Raw genomic sequence first — 13,334 nt, 5'->3', positions numbered from 1 at the left:
CAGCCTTGCTTCACTATGTCCCTAAACTGCAATCGTGGGAAGCAAAATTGGCTGTTTCTGAACTTACTTCCAACTCAGAAACTCTCCAATTAATAGCGGGTCTTGATTCTTCTTGATTCTTCTTCTTGGTGCCTAGCCTTCTACCAGATGGCCAAGCACCCGACCTAACGGATTCTGGTGTTCCCTCAAGGAAACCTGGAGCTAGGAAGCATTTTGCATACAGAGGCTCCGTCCTTTGGGATTGGCTTTCCTTTCTCTCATCTTCCTTGTTAGGGTCAATATTTTGCAGCCCAGGCCTCTCCCAGCACAGTTCTGCCTGAGCCCTCCCTATCCTCCACCTACTCCTTCTGAGAGAAGGCCTCAGGTCAGTCTCCTCGCTAGGGCCCAGCCCTACCCCTCTCCTTTCCCCACCACAGCTTTCTGCTGCTCCTCTCCCCCAGCGCGTCTTTACCAAGAGGCACTGAAGTCCTTCCTACACACACGCTATTTTTGTACCATCACTCTCTCCTTCCTCTCCTCCTTCCCCCTGCATTTACTTCCTGCTTTTGCTTTACCTCGGGCAGCTTGGAAATATTTGGGGCCCCTAAGACCCACACCCACCCGGAGACCGACCTTCACGGACAGGGCCTCTGGGGAGGGGCAAAAAGCAAACCTCCCCGCCCCTCCACTCTCCACCCCGGGCCAGCCCGCCTCGGGCAGCCTCCTGCCCTCTGGAGACTGGTCGGGTGAGAGGCCGAGGCCAGGGGCAATCGGCCGCCACTTCCCCAGTCCACCTTAAGAGGACGAAGTAGGCAGCCGACCACAGAAAAACAAGTTTGCGCAAAGTGGTGCGCGGCCAGCCTCTGGGCAGCGGGAGCGGTGCTTCCACCGCCTGGCAGCCCTGCGCGCGGCGGCGCAGGTCCGAGCGGCTGGCGGGGACCCGCACGGGCAGAGCGGGCTCGCGCAAAGCCGAGGCGGGCGGCGCAGCTCGCGGGGCGCAGCGGGGCGCGGGCGGGAAGGTGCGGGCGCGGGGCGGGGGCGCTCGGCCGGGCCGCCCTCGCGCTGGCCTCGCGACGGCTCCGCGCCGCCCGCATTCGCTCTGCAAGCTGTCCCCGCTCGCGCTCGCTCTCCGTGCTCCGTCCCCGCTCCCTCCTCTCCCTCTTCCTCTTCCCCTCTCTCCCTCTCCCTCGCTCTCCGCTCCCCCCCCGCCCCCGCCCCCGTGCCTCTGGCTCTGCGCCTGGCTCCCTCGGGTCCGCTCCCCTTTCCCGCCGGCCTGGCCCGGCGTCACGCTCCCGGAGTCTCCCCGTTCGGCGTCTCATTGCGGGAGGGGGTCAGATCACCCCGCCGGGCGGTGGCGCTGGGGGGCAGCGGAGGGGGAGGGGCCTTAGTCGTTCGCCCGCGCCGCCCGCCCGCCTGCCGAGCGCGCTCACCGCCGCTCTCCCTCCTTGCTCTGCAGCCGCGGCCCATGGAGCCCGCCGGCCCGGCCCCTGGCCGCCTAGGGCCGCTGCTGCTCTGCCTGCTGATCTCCGGGTCCTGTTTCTGGGCAGGTAAGCACCCTCAGCTCCCACTGCCACCCTTCCCGAGCTGCGGGCTCAGGCCCCGCACGCTGCCGCTCAGCTAATGTCGACAGGCGCCTGTAACCGGGGTTACAGATGCAGATTTGAGGCCCAGAGAGGGTCAGCCACTTGCCCAAGGTCACATAGCCCAGGCTAGAAGCCAGGATAGAACTCTTCTTAAACGGGTCTGCCCTGTGGACTTGACTGTGTAGCCCTGCTCTGGGCAGCAGGGTATAGGAATGAGTTGGTTTACCGTACCCCTAGCCCAACCTGAACGGGGAGGCAGGTTGGCATTTGCTTTCGGCAGTAGGGCGCCTGGCTTCCCCAGGAGCTCCCTTGCTAGACTTGATTGGAGAGAGGGTAGGGGCAGAGGTCCTCGAGCGCTGGTGGGCTGTTGGGATGAGGGAAGAGTCAGCTCTTCCCCTCGTACCGGAGCAAGCACTGTTAGCCTATGGAGGTGTGGGAGACAGAGGGAGGTCTGAGCAATCGTGGCCCCTTGGGAGACACGGTGGATTTACCTGTGTGGTAGCACAGCCTCTGTCTAGATGGTCTCCTCCCTGCTACCCTCCTGCCTTCCTTAGGCAGGCTTCCAGAAGCTCCCTGCAGTTCCAGCATGTACCTGTGGCTCTGAGCTTGTCTTCTTTGTTGGCCTACATCAAACACCTGGCTGTCTCCAGCAGGAGGGCTCTGAAGGCCGGTTGGCCAAGGAGTGAGGTCACCATTCGGGAGTCCTGCATCTTAAAGGGGTTTTGCAAAATTCCAGGGTCTCTCCTGGAAGGATATGAAGGCCAGAGGCATAGCTGGGGAGGGAGAGAAGGGAGCCTTATTTAGTGTCTTCTTGGATCAGTGTTATGGACATAAGGTCTCTGTACCACCTTCCTTTTGCAGTGAGGTAAAATATGGCCTCAGCGCCCCCACCTCACCAAAATTTGCATCGAGCCTGACATCTGATAGCAGTGCAAGAAGAGGGCAGAGAGATCCAGCCCTACAGAGAGGGAACAAGCAGGGTGGGGTGGCCAAAAGCTCTCTCCATGGCCTGCAGGTTCCCCTGAATCCCAGGAACCCACCACGTGCCCCCCATCATAGTTTTCAGTTACTGTTGGGTCCTTTCAGGGCCAAGTTAGGAGTCTGCCTCTCTCTATGGGTGGCTCTGGGGTCTGAGCTGCTTCCCCCGCCTTGCTAAAGTTCCAGCTCTACCCTGCCAACCTCCAGGGTTTGGGAATCCACAGGCATTTCTCCTAAGTACAGAAATCTGGGCCCGGATTAATTTCTAAATGCTTGCTCTACATCCCTTTCTGACTTAGGCCCCTATGGTTCAGTCACTGGCAAATGAGTGGTTAACAAGTGCTCAAACCAGCAGTCCGTCTTTCCTGTGCACTGGCTGCAGGGGGTGGGGGGGTGGGAATGACAGCCCCATTCTTAAGAGAATATCTACCCCCCTTCCCCATCCTCACCTATAAAAACAGTCTATAAAATGCATTGGACCTTCCGTTCCAATCCATTCAGCATCAATAACCTGAAAAAGTGGAAGCAGTGGAGGGACAAAGATTAACTTCATAGTGAGTAAGTCTTGGGAGGGGAGAATGAGATTCTCCGAGAGGAAGGGATGCTGTATGGCCTTTGAACTCCTGCCTCCCAGCAACTGCACTTAGTCCCCTGGGGCTCAGCATCAAATCCCTGTCTCTGTCACAGGAGGGGACTTTATCCCCCCCCCCACTAGACTCAGCCTCCCTTGTTTGGGGTGTGGGATTTACAGCAAAGCAGAAGAGATAGGATAGAAGGACAGACAGGTAGAAGACAGTTGTCCAGTTTTCGAGGAAAATGGATTTGTCTGAGCAAGAACCCCAAATGTCAGCTTAGAGAAGACAGCTTTGGATTGTCCCTGGCAGAGCTGTCATCCTGGGAGGTGTCATGTGATTGCCGGGCTTCACAAGATCACCGCTTGGGTGAAGGGAGATGGTCATGTGCATTATTGCCTCCGGGAGGCAGGCGAGGAAGTTTCTAAAGATTGCACTCGACACAAATGATGCCAAAAGAAGATTCTAAAAAGATTCTGATGAAGTCACCACTGTGGGTTCTTGCTGCCCGTGTTTAAGGGGCTGACCCTGCCGTGAATGAACCTGAATGAACGAACGAGTGAACGAGATGCGGCAGGCCTCACAGTCAACTAGAGGATGCTTTCCTGTCCTGGCTGGGCCTGTCCTTAGATGGACTCTTTTGCTCTAGTAGGGGCGGCTGGCTGGGGGAAGTTGAGGTTCCGGCTTAGTGGGAAAGTGGGCCCCTCCAGTGAGCCTGTGACTCTTGGGTGGATGGTAGCATGCTGGGGTGCCTCTGTGCTTTCCTAAGCACTGTAGTTGGTCTCACTTCCCCTTTTCATAGGAAAAAAGGGGTGGGATAGGGGCTAGCTGCTGTGTCTGACATCAGAGGCTTTTGGAAGGTTCATTAAAGGCTCGGTGTTCTCTGGGTACTCTGTGGCCAGTAATTATCCCTGTCCCTGTCCTATGGGTACATATTTAGGCTTGTCTTGTTTTTTCCTCACAGTCATTTAGTCCATAAGAAGTCCTGATTGAAACTGTGTGTTGAGGGAGGGAGGAGAACCTGTGCTTATTAAGGAGCTAACTGCATCCCAGGCCTGGTGCTTTGTCTGCACAATCTCATTTACCATCAGTGAGCCATTTGGCTCTTACTAGTGATGCACAGATGAGGAAAACTGAGTCTAAAACTTGTCCCAGGAGTAAGTGGTAAAGGAGCCAGAATTCTGGATACAGCTTCTGGTGGGAGGAATAAATGACTTAGGAGTATGCAGTCCACACTATTGGGGTAGAATTGCCACCTGAGGCTTAGCTGGAGAATTGCGGGGAGGCTCCCATAGGCAAAAGCTTTTGGTCTGGTCTCCACGAAGCCCACTGCGTATGGAACTGGCAGCCTCTCGGCTTCAAAGATGACAATTCTCGGGGAGCGATGTGGCTCGAACAGGAGGCCCCATCTGGGCTGGTGAGCTCTGGATTCCCTCACGCTGGAATGTTCCTCCCTGCGTCTTGCCCTTTGCAACAGATGGAGAACAGTGGGCGAAAGGAAGGGAGTCTAAAAGTGCTGAGTGGATCCCACACGCACCACCTCGCTACTTGTGGTGCCTGCCTGTGACAGGTTATTTCTTGTCACCATGGGCTGATGGATGAGGACCCTCTTTAACTGTGTTCAGACTCCTGGCTGTGGACACAGCTCGGACCATGTCACCATGGTGATCCCTTGGACACAGCAGGGCCTGTGTGTCCCCCACCAGACCTCAGTTCCTACGTGTTTTCCAACAGGGATGCGTGTTCCTATGCTCTGAGGTAACAGGGCTGCCTCGCTGCAGACTGAAGCCTGGTTGGCCACTCATACATACCCAGAAGACCAGGGGAATCCTCTGTGGGAGACCACCGAGCTGTTCCAGTGTATTAGGAACAGGAGGCATTTGATTTGTACAGTGTCTGTTAATATGCAACCTAACCCAGTGTGGCTCTTGGAGAGAGCCGTGCCCCCAGCTAGCCTCTTATCTCTCTCCTGTTGTTCCTGCTGTTGCATCAGGAGTGACCTTTCCTGTACTTCCTTGCCCCCCTTTGTCCTCGTCCTCACCCTTCCAGGTTACCTTTACATGCCTCCCGCTCCAAGGAGCTAAGTCCTCCGACCCTCTCCCATGATTTCCTCTGTTCCTCTCTGAGACTACTCACTACTTCTTCGTTTTGTGACTCTGTGTGCGTTGTGTGTTTACCTCTCCAATGTGGCTCTGCAGCCTCCCTGACTATTAGCCTCGCCATGTACACACAACAGTGCCAGGCCCCCCCCTCGGAGTCAGGCCTGGTTCTGCCACCTACCTGAACAATTTGTTGAATTTCTCTATTTCTCTGGGTCTCCTTTTTTTTTTTTTTTCCTCCTCTATAAACTGGAGATGTCACTAATAGCTCTTTCTCAAGGAGTAAGTCAATTAATGCAAATTCAGATGATCTTGGGGTATGCCTGCTATCTGTAAGCTCTCATGCAATCACTGCTTTATGCCTTTTGACTTGCTCGTCCCCGTACCTGTTAGCTATCATGCCGTCATTGTTTTATGCTGTTTGACTTGCTCGTATCTAAAACCGGGATGGACTTCCGTAAAGCAATCGATCTAACGTGGATCCTGCGCATAATGGGCACTCAGAAAACAAGGACCTCGGCTAACTAAATGTCAGTATGACTCAGTGAGCTCTTTTTCCCCTCAAGCTTTCTCCTGGGGGATGGACAGGTTGTGAGGAAACCAGCGCTACGATCTAATTGCCTTGTTAGTGCCAATGAGCTGTAGACCCAACCTGACTCTAGGTGTCTCCCTCTGGACTCACACGTCTGGAATTGTGGCTCCCCAGCCCTGGAAAGCTGGAGGGGCTTGGGAGCTGCTCCCTGTGCAGTGGGGCAGAGAGCTGAACATGGGTCTCCTGCTCCCAAGTAAGGTCAGGCCAGGCCTGGGAGGGACACATGCAGACGCTTTTTAAATGGGGCTGGACATTTCTACTGTGAAAGCCAGAGTTCTGACAGAATCCGGAATTGTGTGAGAAAATGCTAAAAATAAGCATCCTAATCCTGGCCTCCGTGCTACTGTGTGTGATCCTAGTGGGGCTCAGAGCTACCCCGGAGTATGCACCATTGATGATTGATCATCTAACCCACTTGACCACAGAGGGGATGATGGCTCAGCAAGGCATCTGCATCGGATGGCCACCCAGATCAATCAACCTGAGCTTCAAAGCCTGTGCTCCACCATGCTTTAGACATCTTGCTTTGTTTGATGAGTAGGGAGGCTGGAGACCAGGGCTTCTGGCACCATGCTCTCTTGGGACATCTCACATAGCTTTTATCGATCCGTGTATCCTCCAGGAGATGAGGAGAGTGGGGCTTCCGTTCACATGCTGGAGAGGGTGTGCTATGCTGGCTGATGCTGTTTTCCCGGTCACTTGGGCTTCCTGGAACCGTGGCAGGATGGGTCTTCCCTGACGAGTGGCTTGCCAAGCTTTTGGGCCAGGGAGACGGGGAACAGCAGAGGCAGACATGGGAAACATACAGCGTGATCTTCTGTACCAGCAGGGTTTCCTGGCACATCCAGTTGGGTCTCCAAAGCTGCAGATCAGATCAGCATCTGAGGGCATGCGGTGCTGGGGTCGGAGGAAATTGCACTGTGGATTGTGCAGCTGGGAGAAATGGCTAGAGTAGGTGATGGCCATAGCAGGACTATATAGCCATTGCCCTGTTCTCCAAGCCAACCACCCATGCCTTCCAGAAATGGAGGCATAAGGTGGCAAAGAATGCTCAGCGTACCTGTCCTTGGCAGAGAACACATGTTGTCTTCCCATATTCCTCCATTTTGGAAACTTTAGCTATATGCACAATAAGGAGGAATGATGCACTGGCCCCAGCCTTGATACTGAATGGCTTTCTGCCGTTCGTGTTTCTCAACCTGTCTGGCTGATGTGAGCAGGCACAAGGAGTCTTGCACAATGAGTGTTGGATGCTCAGAGTATACAACTTTTGCACTGTTGCCTTATTCTCACAGAGAGCCAGAAAGCGGAGATTTCCCCCATTTTATAGATGAGGAGACTGAGGCTCCTGAAAACCAAGCTGGGCTCTTTCCAAGCCACTCAGCCAGACAGAACAAGGCTAGAACAGAAGCCAAGGTCTGTCTACTCTTGACTGCTGTGCTGTGCTTATTAGGGTCACTTTAATTATAAATATTTGTTCAGTGTTTTAAAGCATGTGATAGGTGCCTGTAGATTGAGCAGCTGCTGTGTGCCTCAGGTACCTGGAGCTCTAAACGGTGAACAAGGGAGGGCATCCCCTGCTCTCATGGAGTTGACATTCTAAGAAAGAAAAATCAAACCCAAGTAAACAAATGATGTGTTGTCTCTAGGCCATTTCTTTCTGCGCTTGCTTGCTTCATTCTTTCAGCCCTGTCTCCCTCAACTAGGATACAGGCTATGTGAGGGTAGACACATGATGCTGGGCCTTCTGGGACCTTAGCCCGGGACCTGGCCCACACTGGGTGGGTTAATCTGCATTTGTGGAATAGAAGAATAACGCGAGTAAGAAAACCTCCTCTTAAAGAGAAGTTTTAAAGATGAGGTTGCATGGGCAAAGACTGTTTCCCTAGTGTCACCAAGCCCTTCCTCCAGGGCTCAGGTCGTGACTGTGCTATGAATCTCTCCCAACATGCTGAAATCCCAGGAAGCTCATGTCAGTGCCTGATACGGAGGCAGCCGAGTAGCCCCAGAACTTGTGACTAGATTCTGCTGTAGGCACCCTCCCACCTCAGACTCCACAGTGGTGCTGACCTCACGGGGGCTTCTCTGACTGTGGTGTGGGAAGCGCTGTGCTCTCTGGGCCAGGCATGGCTAGACCCCACGCCGTGTGACTTCACCAAGCCATCCGATTAGTCAATCTGGTGAGAAATAGTGAAGCCAGACAGAAAGAAAGGAGGTCCTGAACCCACCCAGGGCCCTTGACCCTGGTTTTGTTCTCCATGTCCCCATGGTACTCTGGAGTCAGGTGGTGACAGCTGTGGCCTTCTGGGGCCATGCAGAGGCCCCGTACTTGAGGCCTGCCCTGATCTGTCCAGCATTGATGGTCTTTAGGTGTCTTTGTATGCTAGCTTTATCATGTGCTTTTGGTCTTCAAAGGGTAGCTAGGGACACCCACTGCACGGAGCCTCAGTTTTCCCTCTGAAGGGAAGCTAAAGGCTTTGACAGGTCTCTCCAGCTGTGGTATCCTGGCCAGTTTCTTCTTTGGCACATGAGACCCTTTGGCACACAGGCACCCTCCCTGCACTCTTTGCCAAGTTCCTGGCTGACACTGGGACACATGTCATCTCTCCTGCTCTGTGCCCTGGTTTCTCCTGCAATCTGGAACCCATTCTCACTGCTCTTCCCTACTGCGGAGGCTTAAGGGAACTTCCTGGCTGAGCTGGGAAAGCTCTATGAAAGGAATCAGTGAATCACATCAGCTTAGCTGGGGAGAAATCCCATCCGGACGCCATCTTCTGCTGGCTCAGAGCGCGGTAACCACGGTAGATGATGTTTAATAGGCGCACGTTGCTTTCAGAGAGGCCTTCAGCTTGGCTGGAAAAATACATGCGCATCCTTGGCAGCCCAAGAATGCAGAAGCCTGAGCTGGAGGCCCTGACCGGAGAGAAACACCAGCCTGAGGGGGTGCCAGCTCCCAGGCTTGAGGCTGTATGTCCTCGTATGGAGGAAAGGCTGGTGGCAGCAGCTGTCATGGGGCCATCCAGTCTGTCCATTGCCCTAGGAAGGCATGCTGGGCATCATGGCACATGTCTGAGGACAAGTCAGGACTGGAAGTTGGGAGGAGGCCAATGGGTTCCTGACCTCCACCCTCACTTCCGGGTGGGAAGAAGGCTCTTAGGTTGCTGAGGCATCACTCCAGCGAATGTGGCAGCTGTGACTCCAACCCCTCTCAGCTGCTTCTAGTTCCCGGAGGTCTATTACAGTTCAAAGGGCATTCACAGTACATATGTGTTTGCAGTTTCTGTCTCCCGGACTCCACTAGGCAAACGTGGACAAGCCACAAACTTTGTCACCTTTGGGTTTTGTCTGACCCAGCTGCTGCTCATCAGGCCACTGGCCCTGTGTGTAGTCTGCATGGTGGTGGTGGTGGTAGTGGTGGTGGTGCTGGTGTGTGTATATGCCTGTGTGTCTGTGTTCAGGCAGAGAGACTTTGTAGCATCTCCTGCCCCACCCCGCCAGCTGAAGGGCATAGTCATCTTTTCTCTCCTTCACCTTTAAACACCCAGACACATGGAAGTCGCTGCCGGTGCGGGGAGCTTGCTCTCCCCGGTGCGGTGCTAAGTCACTTAAGCACGCTGGCCCCTTCCATCTGTAGCGTAAACCTAATCTCCACACCGGTCTCGTTTTACAGAGGAGAAGCCAGAGGTCCACAGGGGTTAGGATGCTGACTGGATTCTCAGGGGTGGGAGGATGAGAATTCAAACCGAGATATAACTTTTAGCAAATGCCAGGTACTACTCTAAGCCTGAGGGATGAAACAGAGTCCCCTCTCAAAGTACTTCCAAGTAAGTTTAAGATAGAGGATCGGACACCAAGAACGTTAAATGTTCAGTAAGTTAAGTAGCAGGTGAAACTTAGAAAAATCCAACAGAGCAAAGCGTGCAGGTGGCAGGGAAAGTTCCAGACAGGCCTGAGAGAGGGCACAAGCCATGTATGTAGACGTCTGAGGAACGAGAAATGGGCAGAAGGAGCAGCCCATGCGGAGGCTCTGTGGCGATCAGAGAATCTGGTATGACTGAGAAAGAGTAAGGTGGTCCTGGGGGCCACGTAAGGATCCTGGGTCTCAGCAGACCCTGGGCAGAGAGCAAAGGGGCCTAGAGGCTGCATGGCCTGTGGAGAGATGAGGTGGAGACAGGGAGGAGTGCAGAAGAGTAGTGGTTGTGCAGTGTGGGGGGTGGTGAGAGGAAGACAGAGTCCACCCATAGCTTGGGATTTGGGCCAGCAGGATTTGCTAATAGAGTGTGCAGCCTGGGCGAGAGGGATGAGAAGGCACGTGGCCCTCCGCTCCACTCTCCACCATTGGACAAGTGTTTTTGAGTAGGAGCAGGACTGGATCCCTGCTTACGGATGAGGAGAGCTGCCTTGCCAAGTCACCTCTCTGGGGACAAGACAGGCAGGCCTCTAGCCCTAAGCCAGAGCTCAACGCTGTCTGGGTACCTTAGGAGTTTGCTGCCTCACAGAGAGGCCGCGAGGGGTATGGCACAGTGCCCAGTCATTGGAGTTGCCCGAGGTGGAGCTAAGTTGAAAGCTCTTCCTGTCAACCAGGCCTCCTCTCTCTGACTCTGATGCTTTGGGATGGGTGGTGGCTCCCACGGCAACATCTGGACATGTCCACCCAGCGACCTGTCCAGCGGTGCCAGTGGAAAGGTCAGTGGTGGGCTGCCCCTCAAATGTGTTTTGGAAGCCACAGTCCGGAATTGTAGGTTGTTCCAGCCCCAGTTTGCTGGGGTCCCAGAGACTCTGCTCCAGTCAGGCCAGACTGCAAGGCCTCTGCATCTTTACTCATGGTTTTTCCTGCCTGCTTTTACCTGGCCTCTGGCGACCTGGCTCAGGGGCAGCCTCCTCTAGGAAATATTCCTGGATTCAGCCCATTTCCAAGACCCCCAGGCTTCCTTTCATGACACTTATTATGTCATTACTCGTGTCCAGGGTGCCCCCAGAGGAAGCTATTGAAGGGCAAGCTCAGCTTCCTCGTTTTTTTTTTTTTTTTTTTTTTTTTTTTCTGTGGCAGCCAGGACGGGCCCTGCCAGGGGAGGAAGCTTTGTAATCGGGAAGAGATGAATCATCCTGAGGAAAACCACTGACCAGCCAGAGCTGTCCCAGCCCTAAGCGGCCGACTTCCATGGAGTCCGGGTGGCTTTACACGGGGGGACCCCCTCTGTCTCTGCCGGCCACAGAGCACAAGGGACTCTCCAGGGCAGGACCAGGCTGAGCACCGTGCAGGCTTTGCCCACGGGGAGGTTATAGTGCCGATGACAGGACTCCTCCTGTTTCCCGCCTCTGATTACACTCTGTGAAGAATCTCATTTCATCTGAGCCAGGCATGTGGCCAGCTGGCCACAGTGGTAAACATGAGTACAGGGGTACATGGCATGTTCATGAACAGTGATTCCCCATGTGCCTCCCTGTCGCACGCAGTACACCTCTACCTGCACTTGTGCCCACCTGCGCACACACACACACACACACACACACACACACACCGTACATATGCTTTTTGTAGCTACCCTCCCATTGTACACACTCACTCACCCTCAGACGTCCCCCCCCGACTGCGCACAGTCCAGACAATCCCCATCACCACGCACCGTCCACTCACCCACTCCCGTTTGAGCACACTCCTGTGGTGTCCTCCGAGGTCTCTGCACACGTGCATCAAATTTTCACGTATGGCACCCTGCTGTGTTGCTACCCAGAACTCTAGACACCTACCCAGTAAGTGTGTGGATGTTTGTGCTCTGCACACTTACTCCACACACACACACACACACACGCACACACACACGCATGCACACATCTGCCCTCAGGTATATATGTACTCATCTATGTACACTTAGCATGCTTGTGATCACAGGCCGTGTGTGTGTGTGTGTGTGTGTGTGTGTGTGTGTGTGTGTGTGTGGTGTGCTGGACACTAAATTCAGGCCTGCAAGCATGCCTGAAGCACGCCACCACATCCCAACGCTTCATACATAGCTCATTGCACATGTATTGGCACAGTGCACTTTTCTACCCAGCTACCAAATCACCACCAGAAGGTGTGGGCCATGGCACTGATGAAGCATGTATTGACCAAGTTTGCATTGCAGGCCATCTGAAAACGACATGAAAGGAGGAGATGGGTTTTAGCTAACGGTTTCAGAGACTTGGGTCCAGGGTCCCTCGGCCCCGAGCCCTTGGCAGAGCATCGTGGTGGTGGTATGTATGCTTGAGGAACTGCTGTTGGTAGACAGACAACTAAGGAATGCTGGCCCCCGACGGCCGCTGTCCTTCCCCCGTCGTTCCTTTGGAGTTCCTAGCCCAGGGGGTAGTGCTTCCAGGATTAGTCTTGGTCCTCGGTGATTTCCTGTGGAAACGTCCTCACATCTGGAGGTCTGCCTTCCAACTCTTCGTCGGTTCTAAATGTAGTCTGGTTGGCAGTGAAGATGAACCACTTCAGAGTGCTAGGGCGCAGGTGACAATCTGGGCACTGAGGAAGGGGGTGTCCTGCTGCTGGGCTGAGGGTTAGGGGTGTTGGGTTTCTTGAGATGTGGAGTTCTCGGCTGTTGCTATGGTTTCTCCCAGGGATGAGGCTTTGGGAGAACTCGCGCCCTGGGTCACTAGGTCCCACCTGTCTCCTCAGCTTCTTTTCTAAGTTGATTTGGTTTTCTCAATAGAAAGACTACAGCCTCTTTTTCTTTCACTTCTTATAAAATCATTTTCATTTTTCTTCATCTTCAAAGCTACACGTGAATATTGCTGTGTTTAAAAGTGAAATAGGCTTTCTAAGCCCCTCATCAGCTCAGTCCCACCTTACCACAGAGGGCGGCAGCATTCAGCACACTGGTTAGGCAGTTGACACTTTGGCCAGTAGGAGAAAAGGATGCCAGTGATGGGACATGGTCACTGGGAGTGGGATGGGAGCAGAGGATGTAATTAGAGTAGCTAGCAGGAGCTGTTTGACTGTAGGGTTGGAGTTCCTTCTGAATGTAGTCACATTTGTGACTCCTTCAAAATCTTACTTCATAACTAGTGTGCCACAGACATAGCCATGTGGCCCTCGGTCCACAGGGAGCCCGTGCTTCATCCCTGCCTTCCACAGCAGCAAACATTCAGGGTAGTTAGCCCTCCCCTCACTCATGGGCTCATTGTTTGTATCTTTCCCCAAAGCATTACGTTAGCCACAGAAAGAAAGACTAATATATTCAACGTTGTAGTTACTGTACAGTGATGAGAAAGTGGTTTCCACCCTGCCTCACCCCCACGTGGAGCCCTAGCACAGGGAGGTGCTGATTTTACTGATCCAGGCCCCTTTCTCTAGACATGTGGCTGCTCAGCACATCAGCAGATGTGTACTGAGCAGATGCTCTGTCAGAGGCACAATTATCAAGAGCCAGGACACAGTGATAATGGCCTGAGTCGCCTAAGAGCGTTCGTTCAAGCAGCAGACACATGCGGGGCATGCATGTTACATGTATGGTTCTCTTTAAACACAATGAGACACCGTATGCAT

The 13,334-nt window shown here is 54.0% G+C and overlaps 1 protein-coding gene across 5 annotated transcripts in view; it reads left to right on the top strand.

The window, feature by feature from the left end:
* The first annotated feature begins 223 nt into the window (after window positions 1-223).
* Sirpa (signal regulatory protein alpha) overlaps window positions 224-13,334 on the top strand; it is a 38,121-nt gene continuing 25,010 nt past the window's right edge. For 3 of the 5 annotated variants that reach the window (XM_060371843.1, XM_021628945.2, XM_060371842.1), the window contains exon 1: window positions 909-1,526. In XM_060371843.1, the coding sequence (XP_060227826.1) occupies window positions 1,445-1,526 (82 nt within the window). In that variant the 5' untranslated portion in view covers window positions 909-1,444. The other 2 variants (XM_021628941.2, XM_021628935.2) reach the window with 2 other exon arrangements.

Source organism: Meriones unguiculatus, chromosome 18 (assembly GCF_030254825.1).
Source record: "Meriones unguiculatus strain TT.TT164.6M chromosome 18, Bangor_MerUng_6.1, whole genome shotgun sequence".
Taxonomy (NCBI): Eukaryota; Metazoa; Chordata; class Mammalia; order Rodentia; family Muridae; genus Meriones; species Meriones unguiculatus.
The sequence above is the reverse complement of the archived record's forward strand: the minus strand, read 5'-3'. Positions and strand labels throughout refer to the sequence as shown.